We start from the raw sequence: 26,428 nt of genomic DNA, 5'->3' as shown, positions 1-26,428 counted from the left end.
GAAAGATAATTAAAATAATCATTAAATATGTGATAATGCAATTGATTATTTTTAAAATTTAGTTTTAAATGAAGAGTAACTCTTGGATTACGGAGACTTTAAAATCAATCTTTTTTATATAGTATTATAATGATAGAAAGGTGATTAAAATATATAACTTAAAAAATATATATATATATATATATCATAATAATTCTATAAGAAATTGAAATGAAAGAAAATTAAGAAATGGATTTATAGCAATAATTATATTTCTATAAGTCAATGTGTAACAGTACAATTTGACAAATTGAATAGAGATTGTATGATAACTTATTCTCCTCATTGTTACGAAAAAAACAATTAAAATTCCAACAACAATTTGTTAAAATACGAAAATAGGGGTCGAAAATCCATCACCACAATTAATAAAATAATTAAGGGTATAAATCCAAAAACAACCAGGTCAGTCACACAGCTAAGAAGGGACCGTGTCGTCTCCGTTAGTTAACGGCAAACTCGGGTCTCATCCGGTGGAGGCCGGGTCCCAACTCCCAAGTCCCGCTGGTTTCTTAAACGGCACCGTCACCGTTGCCCTTCCTTCCTCCCCTTCCTTCTCCTCTCCTCTCCTCTCGCGATCCCTCGCGCTAATGGAGGCGGCGGCCGCCGCAACGGAGGCGTCCAGATTGCTTTGTTCTTTCACGATTTCAACCCTTTTTGCCTCCTTCTAGCTCCAAAAGGTATGCTTTTGATGAATTTCTTCGTTTTAGGGTTAGAATAAGAGTTGATGTAGTAGCTTCTGCTTGACCGGAGGCGAGGTTAGGTTTCATCTGTGTGTGGGGGTCTCCCTGTTTTATCTTTCTATTCCCTGCCCCTTGCTTTACGGGGGGCTGATTGATTTTAGGTTTAAAGATGGATGTTGAAGTTTACAATTTGTTGCTTCTTTGATGCGAGAAATTGGCTGAAGTTTGTATTTTTTTTTTTTCACGGGGCGAGCACTGAAAAGGGATTTGGTTTGGTTGTTAAGAATTTGGTTGTAATGGAATTGTGGATTTTGTTTATATATATGTTGGATGCTTCTGTTGGATCTTGTAGGTCTCGAACCCTACCAGGTAGGCTGGATTGGAAGGTGAAAGGGGGTGGTAATCTTGAAGAGGAAGAGACAGATAGGGGGGAGCGAGAGCACGCCATGGGCGAGTCCATCCTTACCACCCTGTCCATGGAGAACCACCACCTCCATCACCACCCTTCCACCCTCCTCTCCATGGATCCTGCAGGCCTGCCGGGGATGGCCATCTCCCCTCTTGAAGACAGTGACCGGGAGCTCTCTGTCATCCACCAGCATCACCACATCGCCCTTTCCAGCCCGCCGGACATCAATCTTCCTCTCTTGGTTGACCAGTCCCCTCCGCCACAGCCCTGGGATCCTGACCCTATGGATATGTTGGACGTCAGCCTGGGCCCCCAGATCTGTGAGGCTGATGCTCTCCTCAACCTCCCCAAGGCAGGTAGCATTGCTAGTGCTGCCGGAGCCCGTAAGTGCGCCAAGAGAGGGGACAGCATATGGGGAGCATGGTTTTTCTTCAGTTTTTATTTTAAGCCTGCGCTTGTAGAGAAATCCAAGTGCAAGGTCGTTCGAGATGCAAATGGTGTCTCAGGGTTTGACAAGTCCGTCCTCCGTCTCGATGTGTTTCTCGTTCAGCATGACATGGAAAACATGTACATGTGGGTCTTCAAGGAGAGGCCAGAGAACGCGCTGGGAAAGATGCAGCTGCGAAGTTACATGAACGGCCACTCACGCCAAGGAGAGCCTCAGTTCCCATTTGGTGTTGATAAAGGGTTCATGCGATCTCACCGGATGCAGAGGAAGCAGTACAGAGGGTTATCTAACCCTCAGTGCGTCCATGGGATTGAAGTGGTAAGGTCTCCGAACCTTTCAGCAGTCATAGAGGCTGATCATAAGAAGTGGATGGAGCTCACTGGAAGGGACCTCAATTTCTCCATCCCCCCCGAAGCTATCGATTATGAGTCCTGGAGGACTCTTCCAAGCACAGATTTTGAGCTTGAGAGACCTCCACCACCTTTGAAGAATACATCACAACCCACTTCAAGGAAATTGCTTAATGGTTCGGGACTCAATCTGTCAACCCAGCCATCAAATCATTCAAGTGGAGATGGTATGGATCTTTCTCCTGTGTGTAGTAAGCGCAGAAAGGACTTCTTTTCCCATGGAGGAAATGAGGATTGCGGTATGACTGGTAATCCATATTCAGACAGGCCTCAGGATATGGAAGTACATCCAGCTGAGCCTTCATGGGCAAATGAGTTCACTGGTGTGATGAGGCATGCATGTGGCCCAGTGACTGCTGCGAAAACGATCTATGAGGATGAAGAAGGATACCTGATTATGGTTAGCCTGCCTTTCTCTGATCAGCAACGAGTGAAGGTATCCTGGAAAAACAATCTTACACATGGAATAGTAAAAATATCCTGTGTCAGTACTGCTCGGATGCCCTATATAAAGCGGCACGATAGGACATTCAAACTGACAGATCCTTCCCCTGAGCATTGCCCTCCAGGAGAATTTGTAAGAGAAATACCACTACCTACACGGATTCCAGAAGATGCAAAGATCGAAGCCTACTACGATGAATCAGGCACCGTATTAGAGATTATGATTCCTAAGCATAGTGCTGGCCCTGAAGAGCATGAGGTTCAAGTATGTATGCGCCCTCCTCATCTTGGTGCCAATGACCTTATGTTGACCTGATGGGCAGTAATTTAGTGTGCTTTTGTTTGGTTTCCATGGTCAATTTTTCATTGTTTACTAACTTTATCTCATCAAAAGGAATTGATGGAATGAAAAGCTCACCCTTATTATTGAGCTTCTCTTGCAACTTTGTTCCACCGGCTCTTTATTGTGTTATTTGTAGTCGGAATACAAACCAGGAACATTGAAAAATTAGTGACAATTTGATCAGTCTTAGGTACATTTGCCCATAATTAATTATTTATTCATGAGAAAATCCATTGATGTCCTTTTTTCTTATTTTTGTTTTTCAGAAGTGTATCTGGATAAATGGCTATTGTTCCTAACTACTGGGTCACTTGTAGATTATTAAATTCTGCAGTGTACTTACTAAGCAATTTTATTGAGGTCACTATGTTGGGTATTTCCTTTTGGTACTATGTGGATATTAGTATTGTGCAGGCTCAAGTTGCTCCTATCCTATTTACTTTGGTGTTTGGTTTATTAGGTACAAGGGTTTAATGACTGTGGTAGTGTCTGCTAGTAATCTTATTATGCAGCATCTTAGCCACTGTGAAGTACATATTGTTTAAAACCTGGACTTTCTTATCTAAGCAGCAGCCATGACATATAACAATATGTGCCATTTTTCAGACTATTCCTTGGTAAGCTTCTCCTTCAAATATGATAATACGGTCAATTTTTTTCGGCCTCTTGCTTGGTGAGCTTCAAGTATGATAATATTTTGTTTCTTCCCTTCCTCTCTGTCTTGGCCATTACTCTTCTCTGTGTTGTGGTCCTCCCATTTCTTTTTCATTGTGTTGCATGCAGCTCTTTTCCTAGTCAGGTGCTCTTCTCTATTGTAACCCTAAAACTATCCATCTTTGCCCCCTCTGATCTCATTATCTCATTTTTATAAAACCTCCCCTCCCCCCCACCCATCTTAAGCTCTGCTGCTACTAATTCGTTCGTCATAGCTCTCTATTCTCTGCTGCTGCTTAGTTTCGACCTCACCCTTCTTCATGTTTAGCTTTGTACTACCCAATTAGCCTCCTATGGAACCATAAACTCTCTCCCCATTTTGGCAAACATCTACCCTCAGCCCCATCAACGCATAAAATTTCATAGGTGCTCGAGCCATTCCCACAAAACACTCTATTCTGATTTATGCAACAAATTTTTGACAGCATGGCAAGTCTAATTTTCTTATATATGCACTAGATATGGTTGTATAGCTCTCTCACTAGGTATCTTGTACCAAAGAGGAAGTGGAAACACTTTGCCATTGATTTTGTTTTGGGGCTCTGCCAGTGGCGAGAAGGGGTGAGACACAATCATCGGATTATTCGGATTGGCTTAATTTTACTTCTTGATTGTAGGAGAGCTTGTATGCGACTTCAGGGACAAGGTTGAGATTTGTACAACCTACTGCCCTCAGAAGGATGGCTAATCCAAGAGGAGAACATATACCTTATTTGTCAAGAAAGCTATGTCAGTCGGAGTTAGAGTTTGAGGTAGGAAACTATGTTTCTCTACGTGTGTTGCCGAAGAAAGGGGTAGAACAGTTCATCTCGGCAAGAAACTAGCTCCTAAATTTGTTGGCCATTTGAGATCTCAGAGTGAGTTGGAGCATTGACATACTGTTTAGCCTTAAACTCTTTTTTGATGAAGGCACCCAGTGTTTCATGTGTCAATACTAACGCCATTTCACGAACATGATAGTCAAACAGGTTAAAGTTGGATGGCAATGCTATTTTCATTTAGAAGCCATTTGGGAACACAATGAGTTAATACGTGCAGTACCCTCATTGGTATCTTTTTACTGAGACCTAAACTTGTGACCAAATGAGGATGTAAATAACCTTGAAAAAAAAAATCAAATTTAATTATTTTGTATTTATTATCTATTGGGTTAGTCAAGCACTGATTCATTTGAACATGCTAAGCTTGAACCTGCTGAAGCATTTGACTTATGGTTATAGGTGATGGAAGAAGGGTGGGCTTCGAACGCGGATTTGATCAAGTCAAGATTGTTGCGACTGGAAGTAAATGATTGAAGAAATGACCGTCCCTGAATTCAAAACTTAAAATAATCTTACTAATTTCTTAGCAAGGTAAGTTCATACAAATATGAAACGGAAAGTAAAAAATATAAACAAAAACACTTAGATGTAAAGTGGTTCCATAACCCTTAAGCTCCTATTTCAAGACCTATAATCTATTGGTTGATGATTACTTCCGAACACTCACTATTTTTGATTGATTAGTAGTAGACTAGTACAACTACAACATTAAATAGAAAAATTTTGTTTAATAGCTGAAGTCCTCGAGTCAAATGCTCAATACCGGTCCACTATACATCGAATATAACGGTCTTGATGGTCAAGTCTATTGGAATATGGTGATAGTGAGGTGAATGTCAATGCTATAGGGGAGGGATAAATAGCACGTCGACAAACAAAAGTAACCTTTTTTCTTGGTGCAACCTCATCGAGGTCATAAAACAAAGTTAATACTAAGTAAAACAAGCACGTACAACAACACACTAGACAATTTGATATGGTTCAGTAGGCCCAAACTCCTAATCCACCGTCTATGATCTTTAATGATCATTCTTCGAATATCTATCTTTCTCCTCTTAAAAAAAAAAATGTACGAGGCGGATATAACCATGGAGGCTTACAATAGAACCATGGGGCTTTAAATGTAGATCAACAAAACAACAATAAAAATAATAAAGTAATCAATCTACTTTTATTGTCTTTGTGGCCTCTGAACTCTTTTCTAAAGGCTCCTCCACGCAACCAAAATTTGACACGGTGATGTTGACGTGGCACCTATAAATCGACAACTGATGCCACCAATTTCCTCAGCTCACGTAATACAATAACTACTTCATCTAGGGTTCACCAATTAATTGACAATCAACCATCAGTCAACTATCATTGATTGAATACCACGGCTTGCGAACCGATTCCTTAAGTGGAATGTAATGGCGTGCTAGACAAAAATTTAAGATAGTATAGCTCCAAAAACCACGTATTGTTCAATCCTACAACCGCAAAGTTTACTGTATGTTTGGCTTCAGCATTTTGAGGTTGAAATTGATATCAACTCAACTCTTCTAAAGATTAATCAACCCTCCTTAGCTACTATGGGCATCCACAGTGGGAGCTCCGAGCTCCCACTGCGGATGTGACGATACGGAAGGAGCTCCTTCCCATTCGGCGAGGAGGGCTCCATAATTTTTTAATTAAAATAATTTTTTTTAATTTAAATATAATATTTGAGGTGCTTTTTAAATTAGGAGAGAGATATATGGTGCAGGGGTTTAGAAAATGTGGGACTTATGAAAAAGTTATTGAGAGGTTCTTTTAATAATGGAGAGATGTATAATTTTTTTTATTTTTGACGTGACATGAATCTGATAACGAAGGAGCTCTCTGAGAGCTCCAACAACTGTGAATGTTGTAATGTGTTATATATTTTTTTAAAAAAATAAATTTGTAATAATTATTCAGTTAAAATTTTAACAAACAATTCTTCTTTAGTTTTTGAAAAATAAATACTTTTCAATTTCAAAATATTTTTTACTCTGAACATGGTTTAATTTGTTCATTGCGGTCTTTGTTTTATTATTTTCATTTTCATGGTATTTTTAATATCAAATGCATTTTCTTTACTTCATTTCCATTTCTATATAAGCAAAAATTATACAACCAGGCTTAATCTCGTAGTTCCTTCATCGCCTACAATTTCACTTTTCCCTTCCCGTGTAACGACCACACCCTCCTCTCTACTAGTCTGTGAGGGTGGGACGTTACTGACTATTAACTTTACTTAACTAATCTTGCTCATATATTGATGGTCATTCTTAACAACTTAAGAAAAAAAACTCGAAACATGTAATTTAGTAGCAGTTGGAAACATAATAACTCATCTCAACATTTTACTCAAGTATTTATTCTCAACTAAAATATATATCAATCTGCACATGTATGCGACAGTGATACAACTCAAATAATGGAACTAATGTGCATGACAATTTAAATGGAAGAATTCTAAATACATAAAACCTTCTATGAATAGGCCATCAACATGAAAGAATAGTTCCAACAATGCAAGAAAGACTTAATCCACCTAAATTTCACAACCAGTCTAAAAGCAAAAATCTCAATAAATTCTTTAGCAAGATCCCAAGGCTTTCATAGTCCAGACATCACACATCCATCTCGCACCTCCTTGTCGCCTTCCTTCACTATAGCTTTCCTTTTCTTTTATCTGCAGTAAGAGAAAATGCAACTATAAGCGGATGCTTAGTAAGCGCTGTCTACTCACAAAACTCGATGTGCATGTATATATATATCTATGCCAAAAACTAAAACTGAATGCTTTAAAAGAAAAACTGCTCATGCTCTTCTAATAGCAAAGGAATCAAAATATACTGAAATGCTAAACATGTAAGGCTGCTCATCTAATAACAAAGAAATCATAACAGGCTGAAAAAATCTAAATAACATGCTAGAATAAAAGATCTAAACTTGCTGATTTTTAAATCTATGTGAAGCTTATTCCATTTGTTCCCAAAACTTATACTCTTATACTTCAAAATAGTAATAATCTCTCTCTTCTTGGGCCCAGGTGTAGTACCAAAGCGCGCTCCCTAATAAAGACTGGGGTAGCGAGCCACCAGTCCTACGAGGGTAAAGACATTGGTCTTACCAGGGTCGAGACTTCGGAACCGGTCATCTGGATTTGTTTAACGACAACCTCGGAAGTCGGGTACTAGCCTCTTCAAGTAAAATACTTGTTACTTGTTAATACTTCTAATAAAAGAATGCCTCATAATTTACACAGTAAACTAAAAAAAAAACTGTTCATATTCATTACATAGCACAAACCGAGCCCAAACGGTAAGGTTGTTCATGCCCTTTTTATGGCACAAATCTGAACTGCACAGTAGCTCCCAAGGGACTGTTCGTGTCCAGCAAGTTCCAAAAGAAACCAAAATCTGTAGTGCCAATTAATAAGACTCTTCACACTCAAACCAAGTCAGCAACAAAGATAAATCAGCATGGCTACGAACAGGCTGTCCACGCCTGTTTACTGGCAACAAACAATTTCAGGACTGCATATTGAAAGGAGAAAACTATTCATGCTCGGATTTAACAAGGAAATTCCGAAATTGAAATACTAAGTTACACAACCAAGGGGTCTAAAAATTGCATGTACAGGACTAATAACAAAAGTTCTAACAGCAGGTTAAGCAATTAATAATGCAAGGTCTAAATAAACCACTGCAATCCACTAAACATTCCCAGAACTAAAACTATCCATGCCCATCTAAACAATTCCCTTTTCATTTTCTTTATGAGACTCATGGCAGCAAGTTTCAAAACAATAACCTTTACAGTATGCTTCGAAATCAAGAAGAAAACAAGAATCCGAAACTACTCCTACTGCAGGTGAGAAGCACTTACAGAATCCCCTAGACTCACAGCCGAGATATGCTTCTAGGGCTTCGGAGAAACTCGAAATCTTGGCAACTTCTTCATGTCTACGCGTTCTCCTCGACGAGGTGATCGCGATGGTGTGGAAGACTCTCGGATTTGGTCCTTGGCCGGCCGCCGAAGACAAAACCCTAACTTCCCTTCTCTTTTCGCCCAAACAGTGCTGTCACACGAGAGAGAGAAGAGGAAGAGATTTTAGGTCATGAGGAAATAACCCAATTCCTTTTTTTTTTATACTAGGGGGTATTCTCGGTTTCAATTATTACTTAAATTTATTTTGTCATCACTTTGATCACGAAACACTTGCTTGAGCGCTTGGCTATCGCGCTTCACTTAAGTCTTGTATCAGGTCGGAGGTCACGGGTTCGAACCTCAACCGAACCTCTTTATTTTTGCAACTTCCTTCTTTTGGTAAAAATACCAAACGAACTCCGAAAATTACATAAAAATACTCTAAAAATTTCTAAAAATCTCTAGAATATTTTAAAGCATTTCTAAATATTTATAAGCACTATTAGGACTTGTAATGAGGAAATTTGGATTGTTACAATTCCCCATACCTTATAAAAGTTCATCCTCGAACTTAGAATAATTCTGGATATCTCTGTCTCATGTTGTCCTCACGCTCCCAGGTAACTTCCTCGTGCTTTTGATTCTGCCAGATGACCTTCACTAGTGGTACTTCTTTGTTCCTTAGTCTCTTAACTCCTCTGTCCACTATCTGTGTAGGTCTGCTCTCATAGCTAAGATCCTCCTGGATCTGCACTGACTGAGGCTGAATCACTTGGCTAGGATCGTGGAGGCACTTCTTTAGCATAGAGACATGAAATACGTTGTGTATTGCTGACATATCTTGTGGTAAGTCCAACTTGTAAGCTACTTTCCCAATCCTCTCTGTGATCAGGTAAGGCCCTACGTAGCGGGGACTTAACTTGCCCTTTTTGCCAAATCTCATCACTCCCTTCATAGGAGCAACTTTGAGAAAGACTGAATCCCCTACTTGGAATTCAAGTGGCCTACGGCGTGCGTCAGCATAACTTTTCTGCCTACTCTGGGCAGTCTCAATTCTTTGTCTGATCTTCTGGATAGCCTGAGTGGTTTCATCTACCATTTCAGTTTGCCTGCCTAGTTCTGATTCTATCTCTTTTCTTTCTCCAGTCTCCAGCCAGCATATGGGTGATCTGCACTTTCGACCATACAGTGCCTCATAAGGTGCCATCTTGATAGTAGCCTGGTAGCTATTGTTGTAGGCGAATTCAGCTAAGTACAGATACTTGCACCAACTTCCCTTAATCTAATGCACAAGCCCTGAGCATGTCTTCTAAAACCTGATTTACTCGTTCCGTCTGTTCATCAGTCTGGGGATGGAAGGCTGTGCTGAACTTGAGTTTGGTGCCTAATGCATTCTGGACACACTCCCAAAAATGAGAGGTGAAGCACCCATCCCTATCAGAAATAATTGACTTCGGGACTCCATGAAGTCTGATCACTTCCTTAACATATAGCTGTGCCAACTGCTCTATAGAGTGGGACACCTTGATGGCTAGAAAATGGGCAGACTTTGTCAACCTGTCCACTATCACTCATATCGCATCGTACCCATTAGTGGTCCTTGGAAGACCTGTTATAAAGTCCATGGATATTTCTTCCCACTTCCACTCTGGTATTGGGAGGGGTCGTAGGACTCCTCCTGGGCTCTGGTGCTCTGCTTTGACTCTCTGGCATGTCAGGCAGGTACTGACATATTTTGCAACATCTCTCTTGAGTCCAGACCACCAGAATCTCTGCTTCAAATCCCGATACATCTTGGTGGAACCAGGGTGCATGGAGTACGGTGTACTATGAGCTTCTTCTAAAATCTTCTTTCTCAATTCCTCATCATTGGGGACACAAAGGCGGCTCCCCTGATAGAGGATTCCACTGCCTGATACCCGAAACTCTGAATTTTCTTCTTTTTGTATCCCTTGCTTGATCTTCTGGATATCTGGGTTTTCACTTTGCTTTCTCTGTATATCCTCAAGCAGGGTTGACTCTAAGGTCAATGCAGAGAGTTGTCCATAAATAATTTCAACTCCAAAGTCTGACAATTCCTTCTGCAGTGGCAGTGTTAGTGATGACAAGAGCATCAGGGTTGCACTGGATTTTCGGCTTAGTGCATCCACCACTTTGTTAGCTTTACCTGGGTGGTAGAGGATTTCACAGTCATAATCTTTAACCAACTCTAACCACATGCGCTGTCTTATGTTTAAGTCTTTCTGGGTAAAGAAATACTTCAAGCTCTGATGGTCTGTGAAGATTCTGCACTGAACTCCATATAAATAATGTCGCCAGAGTTTTAGTGCAAAGACTACAGCTGCCAGCTCAAGATCATGAGTGGGATAATTCCTCTCATAGTCTTTGAGTTGTCTGAAAGCATAGGTTATAACCTTCCCCTCTTGCATGAGAACAACTCCAAGGCCCATCTTGGAAGCATCACTGTAGATGTCAAAACTCTTGCCCCTCTCTGGAACAATCAGAACGGGAGCACTGGTCAGTCTTTTCTTCAAGGCCTGGAAACTTTGCTCACATTTGTCTGACTATTCAAACTTCTTGTCCTTCCTAGTTAGGGTTGTTAGTGGAGAGGCTATCCTGGAAAAGTCTTCCACGAATTTCCTGTAATACCCAGCTAAACCAAGGAAGCTTCTGATCTCCCTGGCGTTCTTGGGTCTACACCAGTTGTTGACCGCTTCTATTTTGGCAGGATCCACCTGGATACCTTCTTTAGAGATGATGTGACCTAGAAATGCCACCTGCTCTAACCAGAACTCACACTTTGAGAATTTGACATAAAGCTGCTTTTGCTGAAGGGTCTGCAGTACTATTCTCAAGTGCGTGTCATGCTCCTCTGGGGTTCTTGAATAGATCAGAATGTCGTCGATGAACACGATGACAAACTTGTCAAGGTATTCTCTGAACACTCTGTTCATTAAGTCCATGAAGACCGCAGGTGCATTAGTCACTCCAAAAGGCATGACTACAAACTCGTAATGTCCATATCTGATCCTGAAAGCTGTTCAGGGTATATCACTTTATTTCACTTTCAACTGATGGTATCCAGAGCGTAAATCTATCTTCGAGAAAACTGTGGCCCCTCTTAGCTGATCAAAGAGATCATCTATTCTGGGAAGAGGGTACTTGTTCTTAACTGTTACTTTATTCAGTGCTCTATAATCTATGCACATCCGCATAGATCCATCTTTCTTCTTAACAAACAACATTGGAGTTCCCCATGGTGAATGACTAGGGCGGATGAAACCTTTGTCAAGCAGCTCATGGAGTTGTTCTTGTAGTTCTTTCAGCTCTGCTGGAGACATCCGGTACGGAGTTTTGGAAATTGGACCGGTGCCAGGAACCAACTCAATTTCAAACTCCACTTCTCTGTTGGGAGGTAATCCAGGTAGCTCTTCTGGAAATACCTCTGGATACTCACAGACTACCCCGAACATCTTCCTGCTTGGGTCCTTCTTGTTCTTCTGCATTCACAATGTACACCAGAAAACCAGTACACCCTTTAGCTAATATCTGATGGGCTGCTAGGGAAGAGAGGAATTTCTGAGTCTTCCTCTTCGACGCTCCCATAAACTCAAAGGATGGTTCACCTTCTGGGCTGAAAATCACTTTCCTTCTGCGGCAGTCCACCGAAGCGCTGTACTTACTGAGAAAATCCATACCCAGAATAACGTCAAAATCCAGCATCTCTAGGACTACTAAATTAACATATAGCTCTCGGTCTAAAATTTTGACTGGTACAGCACGAAGCCACTGGTTGGACTCCATGACTTCCCCAGAAGGTAGGGTTGTCAAGAACTTGGAGTTCATGCTTTCTGTAGGCACTTGAGATTCCTTGGCAAAGGGTACTGATATAAAAGAATGGGTCGCCCCAGTATCAAATAGTACAATAGTTAAATGCTGAAAAATAACTACTTGACCTGTTACGACCGTGGAGGCACTAGAAGCTTCCTCTTTAGTGAGGGAGAATACTCTGGCACTGGCTGGAACTGGTGGAGCTTCCAACCTTCCTTGACTGAGTTGAGGTCCGTCCAGAGTTGCAGGCATGTAGTGTAACTGAGGCTTGTTCCCGTATTGCGCTGCCTGTTGCTGAGGTGCTTTGAGCTTATTAGGACACACCTTAGCCAGGTGTCCTTCTTGACCACACGAATAACATCCAGTCATACCCACAAGACAAGCTCCTGGATGTAGTCTCCCATATTTAGGGCAGGGAGGGAACTTGGCCTGCTTATCTACTGGACCTCCCTTTTGGTTGCCTCCTGTATTTCATCGTTTGCTTTTGTTATCTTTACCCTTCCAGTTCTGCTTACTTGCCTGGGGTTTCTGATTCCCTGCTGTCTTGTCCTCGACCTTGACTGGCTTGAGTTGCGTTTGTTGTGCCTTGATGATGTTCAGATAGTGCTCAGCGACTAATGCCCTGCTGACCAGCTCTTCACCAGTCTGTGGTCGGTGAGTTCCACTATTCACGTTAAGTGCTATTTCTGGCCTCAGCATTCGGAGCATCAGTCTGACTCGTTCTTTCTCTGTACTTACTAGCTCTGGGCAGAGACGAGCTAGCCTGTTGAATCTCTTGACTGCTTCTTCTACTGGCAGGTCACCCTGTCTGAATTCTATAAACTCCTCATAATGTTTATTGGTGATCCGTTGGCGGAAGAATTCTTCATAAAACTCTGTCTCAAAGTCAGCCCAGCTCTTCTGGTTGGCTGCTCTCTTGCTCTTAACTCTCTCCCACCACATACGAGCATCTTCAGATAGGCAGAAGGAGGCACTGATAAGTAGAATCTGTCACATCCGCTAATCAAATTGTACAAATATATTTTCCACTGAACCCCTTAATTAAACAATAATGTTGTAGTAACGAGCCCAGGATCGATCCGAGGAACCAACAGTATGATGTAATTTAGGATTGTATTTTTTTATTCCTATTTTTGGGGTTTTCGATATAAAAATGGAGTTGGGGGTTTTAAAGCTTTGAATATAAATCTACAAAGGAAAACACAGCAGTAAAGAAATTAATCTAAAGCATAACTAAAACCTACCTATGTGCCAACAATCAAACCTTAACGTATTGTCACTCCTACATTGAGATTAAATCATTGACACACTCTTAAACTAAGGAATGAAATACAAGATGTAAATAAATCTGATCTACAACACCAATTAAAACCCTAGCTTGAATTTAAACTCTAAACACTTAACCAAGCAACAAATTAAAATTAAACTAAGCTTCAACAAAGAAAGAAATGCTAACTACTTGCATAAAAAGATAACAAAACATAAAAGTAATCTGTGCTAAACTATAAAACAGTAACAAAGCTAAATAAACCCTAACCGATCCAACTCACAACCAATCCATACAAGTTTCACACTCTTGCCGTCACACAAGAGTGCCAACGTCGAGACCACCCAACTTTGGACCTCAATGAATACTCTCAGTAGCGTATCAGCTCGAGGAAGGTTCAGCTACACCGACGGACCACCCCCGGCGAGCTAAGAACATCCCGGAACCCACTCAAGTGCCAAAAATGCTGGAAATTTGCAAATCTGAAACTCTGGATCGGAATGAGCACTGTGGATTGCGGATGGGCATCGGATGAAGCTCAGGAATGCCGACGGACCACCTCCAAGCGTCTCTGATGGGAATCAGAGTCGCCGATTGGAAGACCACCTCCAAATCGGCGTTGGAACAAAGAAGAACAGAAATGCAAAATTCGCCGGAAGAAACACCCACCGGAGGCTCCAGATGATCGAGATGAGCTGCCGTAGAGATTATCACCGAGGTAGAAGCTTGAGAAGATCGATTGGAGAAAGAATCGGGGCCGAAATCCGCTGGAAGACGCGCGCCGGGACTGAGCTACGTGAAGGGGATCGACGAAGGAAGCTGGGTCTTGTAGCTTCTGTTTTGAATCAGATCTGGATCTGAACGGACGGCTGGGATTGATTTGGAGCTAAATCAATGGTGAAAGTTTGCCCAAAATCCGATCTGAAGGTACTGATCTTGCTCTAGGGTCTGGATCTACTCTCCCTTAAGTCGGATCGATCAGATCATCACTGGATGGCCCGGATCTGCACAGTATTCAATGAACGGCCCAGATTAAATCGGGCTGGATCAATAGCTAGATGAACTCAGATCTGCATCAAAACTTCTGGATCTTCCTCAATAGCTCAGATCTGCTCCCCATTAAGTTGGATCGGCCAGATCTTCAACGGATGGTCTAGATCTGTCCTATTCTTGATAAACGGCCCAAATCGACCCAAAGCTTGATCTTCTTGTTTAAACTCCGATTCGAGCCCAATTTCGGTCCAAATAGATCCAAATCTAAGATCCTTTGATGCCTGCAAAATAAGAATCAAATATTAGTATCAAATAATACCAAAAATAAGATAATTTACAATTAGGTCCAAAAATACACACAATGCACAAAATGTAATGTAACCATGATTTAAACTAGGAAACCAACATCAAAACCATGCATAAATAAATCATAATAATGTCGTAAAATCATGGTTATCAGGCACACTTGACCTTCTCGACTTCTGGCCAGTCAAGAAGCTCCATTGTGCTCTCTAGTGTCTTGAACCAAGCCTGAGCATCCCAGGGCTCAGTCGTGCCTGAGAAACTTTCCAGCTTCAGCTTCAGCCACTGTATCATATATGCTTCTTGTCTTTTAGGTGCTGTGGTGACTTCCAGGGCAGCTGGTGGAACCTCAGTCACCACCAGGGTCTCCACATTGATAGATGGGGGAGTGGGAGGTACTGGCTGCCAATTAGCCATCAGATTGACAATCACTTGTTGCTGCTCTGCTACTTGTCTATGAAGTTGAGCAACAACTTCAGAGAGATCAGGTTCAGTTGTTCTGGGCTCTTCGTTCTCCTGAGTTTGGTCCTCAGTACGAGCAGTATGAGGACGCCCTCTTCTTGCCATCTAGTCATGTAGAGAGAGAAAACCTGAAATCGTCTCTATACCCTCTAAACATATATAAAAAAAAATAGAAAAACAAAACAAGAACTTTTATCTCACTTAAGCACATATAAGCAAATACTTCTAAGGATTTCTCTTTACTGCAAATAATAAGGAAAGACATATTAAATAAAAGAATTTAAGTACTTTCTTACTTGAAGACGACAAGGCTGATGCTGAAGTGTGTGTGATGCTGGAGAATGGGGACTGCTCTGATACCAACTGTAACGACCCCACCCTCCTCTCTACTAGTCTGTGAGGGTGGGACGTTACTGACTATTAACTTTACTTAACTAATCTTGCTCACATATTGATGATCATTCTTAACAACTTAAGAAAAAAAACTCGAAACATGCAATTTAGTAGCAGCTGGAAACATAATAACTCATCTCAACATTTTTACTCAAGTATTTATTCTCAACTAAAATATATATCAATCTGCACATGTATGCGACAGTGATACAACTCAAATAATGGAACTAATGTGCATAGCAATTTAAATGGAAGAATTCTAAATACATAAAACCTTCTATGAATAGGCCATCAACATGAAAGAATAGTTCCAACAATGCAAGAAAGACTTAATCCACCTAAATTTCACAACCAGTCTAAAAGCAAAAATCTCAATAAATTCTTTAGCAAGATCCCAAGGCTTCCATAGTCTATACATCACACATCCATCCCGCACCTTCTTGTCGCCTTCCTTCACTATAGCTTTCCTTTTCCTTTATCTGCAGTAAGAGGAAATGCAACTATAAGCGGATGCTTAGTAAGCGCTGTCTACTCACAAAACTCGATGTGCATGTATATATATATCTATACCAAAAACTAAAACTAAATGCTTTAAAAGAAAAACTGCTCATGCTCTTCTAATAGCAAAGGAATCAAAACATACTGAAATGCTAAACATGTAAGGCTGCTCATCTAATAACAAAGAAATCATAACAGGCTGAAAAAATCTAAATAACATGCTAGAATAAAAGAGCTAAACTTGCTGATTTTTAAACCTATGTGAAGCTCATTCCATTTGTTCCCAAAACTTATACTCTTATACTTCAAAATAGTAATAATCTCTCTCTTCTTGGGCCCAGGCCTAGTATGAAAGCACTCTCCCTAATAAAGACTGGGGTAGCGAGTCACCAGTCCTACGAGGGTAAAGACCTTGGTCTTACCAGGGCCGAGACCTCGGAAGCGGTCACCTGGATTTGTTTAACGATAACCTCGGAAGTCGGGTACTAGCCTCTTCAAGTAAAATACTTGTTACTTGTTAATACTTCTAATAAAAGAATGCCTCATAATTTACACAGTAAACTAAAAAAAAATAACTGTTCATATTCATTACATAGCACAAACCGAGCCCAAACGGTAAGGCTGTTCGTGCCCTTTTTATGGCACAAATCTGAACTGCACAACAGCTCCCAAGGGACTATTCGTGTCCAGCAAGTTCCAAAAGAAACCAAAATCTGTAGTGCCAATTAATAAGACTCTTCACACTCAAACCAAGTCAGCAACAAAGATAAATTAGCATGGCTACGAACAGGTTGCCCACGCCTGTTTACTGGCAACAAACAATTTCAGGATTGCATACTGAAAGGAGAAAATTATTCATGCTCAGATTTAACAAGGAAATTCCAAAATTGAAATACTAAGTTACACAACCAAGGGGTCTAAAAACTGCATGTACAGGACTAATAACAAAAGTTCCAACAGCAGGTTAACCAATTAATAACGCAAGGTCTAAATAAACTACTGCAATCCACTAAACATTCCCAGAACTAAAACTATCCATGGCCATCTAAACAATTCCCTTTTCATTTTCTTTATGAGACTCATGGCAGCAAGTTTCAAAACAATAACCTTTACAGTATGCTTCGAAATCAAGAAGAAAACAAGAATCCGAAACTACTCCTACTGCAGGTGAGAAGCACTTACATAATCCCCTAGACTCACAGCCAAGATCTGCTTCTAGGGCTTCGGAGAAACTCGAAATCTCGGCAACTTCTTCACGTCTACGCGTTCTCCTCGACGAGGTGATCACGATGGTGTGGAAGACTCTCGGATTTGGTCCTTGGTCGGCCACCGGAGACAAAACCCTAACTTCCCTTCTCTTTTCACCCAAACAGTGCTGTCGCACGTGAGAGAGAAGAGGAAGAGATTTTAGGTCATGAGGAAATAACCCAATTCCTTTTTTTTTGTATACTAGGGGGTATTCTCGGTTTCAATTATTACTTAAATTTATTTCGCCATCACTTTGATCACGAAACACTTGCTTGAGCGCTTGGCTATCGCGCTTCACTTAAGTCTTGGATTAGGTCAGAGGTCACGGGTTCGAATCTCAACCAAACCTCTTTATTTTTGCAACTTCCTTCTTTTGGTAAAAATACCAAACGAACTCCGAAAATTACATAAAAATACTCTAAATTTTTTTAAAAATATCTAGAATATTTTAAAGCATTTCTAAATATTTATAAGCACTATTAGGTCTCGTAATGAGGAAATTTGGGTTGTTACATCCCGAACTCTCGAGAACTTGGACCTTGTTGAACGTCGGTGAAGCATCCACGTTTCGCCGGAGGGAAGGCTTCCAAATTCCATTATCCCCCCTCATAGCTCTAGGTTTTTCCACCTCATAACTCTTCGATATCTCTCAGTTTGCTTCTCCTCTCGCAACTCAAAGATTAGGTTAGAATTGTATTGAACCTTCTGGGTGGTGTCTATGACATCAGGCTCCACTCCAAAACCTTCCGGGTGGTGTCTATGACATCAGTTTGCTCTTCCTTCCCGGAGCAAGGGGGGTGCTTACGCACACCCCTACGCCCCTTGCCTCCGCCATTGGATTCCTTGTATAATATTTGCATCACTCAATTGATCATAAATAATCAATCGACTGATCCAACAAAAATATAATATAGAATGTGTCTTAGTTGATAGCGTTAGTCAACTACTAAGTAATGAGGTGATTGCACAAATAAAAACAAACTCATAATATGATAGTCAATTACTCCACTTGATTGCCCTCAGTCGACTATCTCAGTTGATTTACAATATGACTTCGACTCATTTAATAGTCTAATCTATCTAAATTGAGATATACCCACGCTCGAATATATTTTTACTCAACTCTTAGCTCACCAATAATTGGCTTCCGCGCCACAAGATCTTCTACCAAGCTTCTTGTTACTAATCCCATGAGCGTCCTTCCTGTATCATATTTCTCACTTCCATCTCTAGTAATTTTACATTAAGTTTCTCATCTCTTAAATGCACCAAGAGAGCTAAGCTATCTCAAGGTTACTTGAGATCCATATATATATATTTGTTGATTCATTAAGTTTAACTATGTTCCTGAGTCTTCTTCTAATTCTATTTCAGGTGTAAAAGTGGGTTGATATCCAGAAAATTGGACAAAAAGTTGATTTTTATTGTCTTTATACATAAGAGAAGAAGTGGGTTTTAGAGAAGCATCTGGATTTTGTAAATTAATATTCCATTCAAGTCCAGCTAAAATTTCTGAATTGTATTCTCTGGGTTTAAGAAAATGTATTCCTTTGGTTGTAAAGCTAGATCTAGATAATCTAAGTATTTAGAAGTTTTGCTCATAAACCCACTATAGGGTTGGAAATCGCCCTAGCTTTGATACTGAAGTTGGAGGTGGTTGTGTGAGTGTTATATATATATATATATATATATATATATATATTCAAACTTGAGACTAACAATGATAATTTTATTTTTTAAAATAAAAATATTAAAATATTAATTATATAAAAAATTTATATAAAATTTAGTTTTTTTAGCTTTTGAGATCCAAAATTATTAATTAAATTTTTATATTCAAGTTTTGAAAATATTTTTTTTATCAATTAATAAAATTACAAAAATATTTAATCTTTCTTAAAACATTGAACATAAATAAGATTTTATTAATTTTAATTTTGAAAAAAAAATTCTATTGAAGGTATACTAATGAGTATGGTCAATAGTATTCTATAAACTATCTATGTATTGGGAAATTTTTTTATTTTTTATAAGGTTCCATATCTAAAGTGTTTTTTTTTATTTTGGATTTATTATTTATTTTAAAACTTTTAAATCTAAAAGTAAATGTAAACCATCAATATCAAATAACATGTCACGTGTTAAAAAGTTATCAAGATTTAAACATTTTATTTTTGAATATCATCATCAAGAAAATTTAACTTTTCTATGTCATATAAAAAATTAAAATCATTTTCATATATTTTAAATTGTTTAAATGTACTTTGAAGTCAAGAAAATAGCATGATCAATAATATAATTAAAGTAATTAATTTTCAAAGATACTCCAGGTGAAGATTTCACCTCATTAGTTTTATTCTCACCAAATTATTTATTTATTCAAATTACACATTTTTCACGAATTTTAATTTTATATTCATTTCATTTGTAATCTTTTTAGCAGAAATCATAATAGATATGGATTAATTTTCTTTATAATCATTAAAAAAAACCTTTTAGCTAATTTAATGCAATAACAGTATTCATATTTTTATATTGTAAAAATTTACTAATAGTATCAATTGCAATATTATATCATACCTAATAAAAATTTAAAAATTTTAAACTTATATGTTGCTAAAAAATTTACTTCATTTTTTATTTGAAGATCATCACTACTTTCTGCAAGTTTATATAATGTAGAAACTATTGAGAGGATATATATCCTCATATATCTCAAGAATGAATAAAAGACAAGTTTATATAGAAAATATAAACCTAAGACAGATAAAGAATTATACGAGATAAAGGAAACACAATATACAATAATGAATGCACAACAAATAGAGGATATATCATAATAAATGTACAATAAATAGAGGATATATCCCAATAGACCCCCTCAAGATGGTGGGCTCGTGGAGACACCAATCTTGGAACATAGTACACGAAGGCGTAAACTAGGGAGAGGCTTGGTCAAAGCATTAGCCAACTGGTTAGAGGACAAGATATTAGAGACACAAATTTTATTATTCTAAACTAGCTCAAGAACAAAATGATAATTCAGAGCAATGTGCTTCATGTGATAATGAAACATAGGATTGACACATAAGTAAGTGGTACTAATGTTGTCACACTAGAAAGAGCCAGGAGAAGGCGCAAGGGCAACACCAAGTTCAAGAAGAAGGGATCAAACCCATTACAGCTTCGCAACTATAGAGGCGATAGCTTGATATTCAGCCTTAGTAGATGAGCGAGCAACAGATCCATGCTTTTTGGAGTTCCACGAGATTGGATTGGGACCTAGAAAAATAATATAAGCACCAGTGGAAGTGCGATCATCAACATCACCAACCTAATCCGCATCACAGTAGGCATGTAAGGAAGGGCAATAATGCTTTAGGAGAAGAATACTGTAGGAACGCGTACCATTAAGGTAGCACAATAGATGTTTGATGACCGCTAGTGTAGAGAGGAAGGAGAGTGTATAAACTGAGATAGTTTGTTAACAGTAAAGGCAATATCCGGACAAGTAAATAAAAGATATTGCAAACTACCAACTATTTGATGATACAAGGTTGTGTCGCAAGGGTGACTCATCTACAAGGTGCAACACAGGAGACGTGATGAGAGGAAATTGAACAAGTTTTGAGTCAGCCATGTTGGTCTTGGTAAGATTGTCAAGGAGATACTTTTTTTGAGAGAGATATAGGCCCCCTGCATAAGAATCAACTTCAACACCTAAAAAATAAAACAAGGAACCCAGATCCTTGACAGAGAACCGAATACTCAATTGATCTACAAAGCCCTGTAGTGCGCCTGAATTATTTCCTATGAGAATCATATCATCAACATAGACCAGGAGATACATAGTAACACCGCTAGAACAAAAAATAAATAAAGATGTGTCAAGACGAGAGCCAGTGAACCCAACACTAAGTAAAAACTAATGAAGTGTAGTATACCAGGTGTGTGGCGCCTACTTAAGACCATAAATTGCTTTGTTTAACTTGTAAACATGAGAGGGAAAATTAGAGTCAACAAACTTAGGAGGCTGAGCCATATAAATATAGTCATCCAATTGACCCCAAAGAAAAGTATTATTCACATCTATCTAACAAAGAGATCACCCTTTAGAAACTACAAGGGACATTAGAATATGAACCATAGTCAGTTTTGCCACAGGACTAAAAATGTCAGTATAATAAAGACTCGGACGCTAATGAAATACCTTAGCAATTAGACGGACCTTGTAACGATCAATAGTGCCATCAGACTTCTGTTTAATATGAAACATCCATTTGCATTCAACCACATTCTAATTGATGTTAGATGGAACATAATCCCAAGTGTCATTATGAAGTAGAGCATCAAATTCCATAGACATAGCTGCACGCCAGAGGCGATCTTTGAGAGTAGTAGTATGTGTGGTGGACTCAAATGGAGTAATGTTAGTGACAGCAGTGAGGCTAAAGTGAGAATTGAGCTTGAAGATATTATTTTTTTAGAACGGGTAACCATAGGATGAGAATCGTGGCCAAGGTCCGACGAGATGGGAAGGGGTTTAGCTGTAGAATCGAGTAAAGGGTGCGGCTGGTCTGATGAGGTGGGAAGGGGTTCGACCATAGAATCGGGTGAAGGGTACGGCGGGTCAAGCTGCGTAAAGAGTGCATGCATGGATGACAGTGCAGATGAGCAAAGACAAGAAGAGTTGCTAGACAGGAAATCTTCCAAAGGAACACTAGGCAATACTCCAGGAGAGGAACCAACACCATAGCCACCACTAGCGAAAGGAAACTCAGACTCAACAAAAACAACATGACGCGAAACAAAATTTTTTCCAAAGGAAGACTCATAACACAGATAGGCACTTTGAGTCAGGGAGTAACTAAGGAAAACATAGGGGAAGAGTGGTGCGTAAGTTTATGTGAAGCATATGGGCAAATCCAAGGATAGCAGAAACAGCTAAAAATGCGAAGCTTAGAAATATTTGGTAATGTATTGAAAAGACTTTCGAAGGAGGATTTGTAGGAAAGATTGTGTTTAAGTAACCGATTAATGAGATAGACTGCTGTGGCAAATGCAAATGGCCAACACTATGTAGGAACATACGCATGGTGGAGAAGCACAAGACCGATTTTGACAATATGATGGTAATGATGTTCAAAGAAGTCATTATGCTCAGGGGTGTACGGAGGGGTGGTCAGGTGAGAAATGTTTTGCAAACCAAGAAATTCTTTGAGTGCAAGGAATTCATCGCCATTGTTAGTGTATAGATATAATGATTAAATCGTTTATCCACAAGAAATTTGAAGCAATGAAAGACATGGTGGATATCTAATTTGCATTTTAATGGGTATAACCAAATATATTTACTGTAGTGCTCAACAAATATAACATAATATTTATAATCACCATAAGATAAAACCGAAGAAGTCTAAACATCAGAAAAAACTAGATCAAGTGAAAATTGTGAAACAAGATAAGAGTAATGAAATGGTAACTTGTGACTTTTATTGCACGGGCAAGCATTGCAATTGAAACGACACAACAAAAAAGTAAAAGACGATAAAGACTTAGACACAACTATTGAGAGAACATATATTCTCATATATCTCAAGAATGAATACAAGACAAGTTTGTATACAAAATATAAACCTAAGACAGATAAGAATTATACAAGATAAAGGAAACATAATATACAACAATAAACACACAATAAATAGAGAATATCACAATGAATGGACAATAAATAGAGGATATATCCCAATATATAAAGTTTCTCTTATTAGTGGAGCTTGATTATTATTTTAGCACTTTCAAGATAACTTTCCCAACATGTTTGTGGTAATGGTTTAAGAGTTAAATTAGAAACATGGTCTTACAAAATTTTCTATTTTTTTTGTAGAAGAAGAAAATAATGAGTAAATAAATTGCATTAGTCTAAAAGATGTTATACCACTAGGACAAGAATTAGTCATATCACATAGTGTTCGAACCCTAAGGTGTTTTGATGTGATCAAACAAGTTAAGTTAGGTCATATTTTATCTAACCCTTGTGTCTAAGTGTGCAGGAGCTTAGGAACACAGGAAGTCGAGCGGAAGACGCAGCTAGCGAGAAGGACGGCACGGGGAGAGAGACGACGGGCTCGGTGCGTCCGAGGGATAAGGTGATCGCGGAAGAGTACACCAGTGGACGAGAAGAACGTGCGCGGCGTTCGAGGGACGAGAAACCGGGGAGGAAGGTTGCTCGAGGAGAAGGCCGGAACTTGGGTTCGGGTGAGCCCTATTCCGGATGGCCGAGATCACCCAAGCTAGCGGAGCCAGAACGAAAGACCCGAACTGAGACGTGCTGAACCGAATCAGAAGTCGCGAACGGAAAAAGTCAACTTTTGTTGACTTTAGGGCTCGGGGCTCCCGTAACCATTCCGAGCGCTCGGAGCAGCCCGGGGCGCCCGGAACCCTTCCGGGCGCCCGGAATGAAGATTTTGACTGGATCGAAGTTTATCACGATCTGAACGTTGGATCCCCCAGGGCGCCCAGAACCCTTCGGGCCGCCCCGACCAGTGCTATAAATATAGCATTGGTTTGCACAGATCATTTAACTCACTTGTAATCAGTTTTCTCTGTGCTTTCATTTTTGTTTCTTTTATTTGTATTGTCAACGCTGTAAAGAGGCTACTTTGCCCGAAGGAGATCATCAGATAGTGCGCTTACTTTCCTTGGATTAACAATCCCCTGATTGCAAACCAAGTAAACCTCTGTGTCTGATTTGCATTTTATTAGTCTCTTTATTTTGATTACAAGTTCTTTTGAATTAGTTGAATATCCGAGAAAGGTTGTGTTTCTTTTTAGGGCAATTCACCCCTCCCCTCTTGCCGGCCTCCAAAGAGACTAACAAGTGGTATCAGAGCAAGGCGCTTCAGGAGGATTAACCGTCGATCGAAGCAACGAGATGGCCAGACCAAGCATCGTTCCACCAAAATTCGAGGGGGACTTCGCACACTAGAAGCGTCGTATGGAGGTATTCCTAAAAACTGATTTCGAAATTCGGTTAATTATAAAGTATGAGTTTGTAGCTCCGACGGATCAAGATGGAGAAGAAAAAGAAGAGAGCCAGTAGACAAAGAAGGAGCAAAATGAATCCGTAGCGAACAACCGTGGGGAATATCATCTGCTCAACGTGTTGCCGCCTCAAGAAGTCAACCGCATCGAAAGCTATTCATCTTCTAAAGAACTCTGGGAGAAGTTCTTGGAACTCCACGAAGGCACGTCCGAAGCGAAACTCGCAAGAAGAGACATCCTTCGGAACAGACTGACGAACATCCGTCTAGAGAAAGGTGAGAAGGTAGCCGATCTACACGCGAAGGTAAAAGAATTGATTACCGATCTCGAGAACCTCGGTGAAACGGTAACAAATCGGGACACCATACGCTACGCTCTCAACGCGTTTCCCAGAACTCCAGAATGAACGTCAATCATCGACGCCTATTACATTTCAAAGGACCTGGAGGTAAGTACCTTAGAAGCATTGTTCTCTACACTTGAACTACATGAAACCAGGTGTGCCGGGACAACAAAGGAAGCAAGCCAGATGATTGAACTAAACGCAACCAAGAAGGATAAGCCTGAGTCAGATTCAGAAGAGGATCAGGAAGCATATATGGTAAGAAACTTTAAAAAGTTTTTTAGATCTAATAAATTTAAAGAAATGATGAATAAAAAGAATCCAAGAAATAGAAGAAGGATACGTTGCTACCAGTGTCAAAAGGAAGGACACCTAAAAGAGGATTGCCCAGAACTAAAAAAGGACAAAGGCAAGATTCCCAAGAAGCATAAGAACCTAAAAGCTACTTCGGACGACACTTCATCATCTGAGTCCGAGATTCAAGAATATGCCGAGCTAGCGCTGATGGCAAGCTACGAAGGGCAAAGCACATCAGAACCCAGCATCGATGAAGGGGGAGCGACCTCAGATGAAAGCAGCGAAGTAGGGGAAGATTCAGGCTTCAAGTCTGATATGGTAAGTGAGGTATGCCTCTTATCCCCTGATCAACTTTACTTTGGAATTAAGTCTATAGCAAAATCCATGTATAAATTAGAAAATAAAAATACCAAATTAGAAAATAAAAATTTAGAAACAAAAAGAATTTTGACAAAATCATGTCTTATAGAGGATTTTGATAAATTGAAAATTGAAAATGAAAAACTAAAATAAGAAATAGAAAGATTGAAAAAGGCTAATGCTTCAAATATTTCTACTTTTAGAAATTATAAAGGTTTAAATTGGTATTATAAATTTCATCAAAGTCAAATTAGAAAAATATGAAAAGCCTATGTACCTAGGAAATACTTGATTAACCCTGTAGGTAGAAACCTTTATTGGGTTCCGAAAACATGTTTAACTTAAAAAATTAAAATTAGACTAAGCATCTTCAGCAAGAAAATTAAACATGTAATTTCTTTATGCGGCTTTGTCTAGAAAGTGGTTGTTGCCCCAATAACCAAGAAGGCCTAGTGCCTCGCCACTGCCTGGAAGCCAAGTATCGAAATGAAAAGTTTAATTGACTAACTGAAAAAGCATTAATTCAAATTAATTAATGCTTTAAAAGAGTTACTCAATTTATTTTAGAAAATATATTAAAAAATACTCATATTTTCAAAAACGTAGAAATTTTTTAGAAATTTTTACGTTGCAATTTTTTTTTTTTTAAAATATTTGCTTTAAAGTTTTTTTTACTTAAAGATCTTTTAAGATATCTATTCTGTTGCACAAATTTTTTTAGAAATTTTTGCAAATACTTAAACTTCTGAAAAATTATCATATTTTTTTTTTGCAATTTTAAAATTTTTTTCTTATGAATATTTTCTTTTAAAACGTAGAAATTTTTTTTAAACTTAAAATTTTTTACACTTAAGATTTTTAAGTGAGAATTTACCTTAGACTTGTTTAGAACCCCAATTTTTATGTGATCAAAGGGGGAGAAGTATGTTAAGTCTAGGGGAGGTAATTTTTAATTAATTGAAAAATATTTGGACTTATTTGCATATTAATTATTTTTTAACTGAATTTATTTTACCCTAGCTTAACTTGGGTTGCTCACATCAAAAAGGGGGAGATTGTTGGAACCCCAAGGTGTTTTGATGTGATCAAACAAGTTAAGTTATGTCCTGTTTTGTCTAACCCTTGTGTCTAAGTGTGCA

The 26,428-nt window shown here is 39.1% G+C and overlaps 1 protein-coding gene across 1 annotated transcript; it reads left to right on the top strand.

Annotated features, from left to right (window-relative positions):
* The first annotated feature begins 516 nt into the window (after positions 1–516).
* Positions 517–2,969, top strand: LOC121985209. Its single transcript, XM_042538515.1, has 2 exons — positions 517–719; positions 1,075–2,969. Exon 2 carries the CDS (start codon positions 1,169–1,171, stop codon positions 2,747–2,749), a length of 1,581 nt encoding a protein of 526 aa, XP_042394449.1. The 5' UTR covers positions 517–719; positions 1,075–1,168; the 3' UTR covers positions 2,750–2,969.
* The last annotated feature ends 23,459 nt before the right edge of the window (positions 2,970–26,428 follow it).

Source organism: Zingiber officinale, chromosome 5B (genome assembly GCF_018446385.1).
Source record: "Zingiber officinale cultivar Zhangliang chromosome 5B, Zo_v1.1, whole genome shotgun sequence".
In the NCBI taxonomy this organism is placed as follows: Eukaryota; Viridiplantae; Streptophyta; class Magnoliopsida; order Zingiberales; family Zingiberaceae; genus Zingiber; species Zingiber officinale.
The sequence above is the reverse complement of the archived record's forward strand: the minus strand, read 5'-3'. Positions and strand labels throughout refer to the sequence as shown.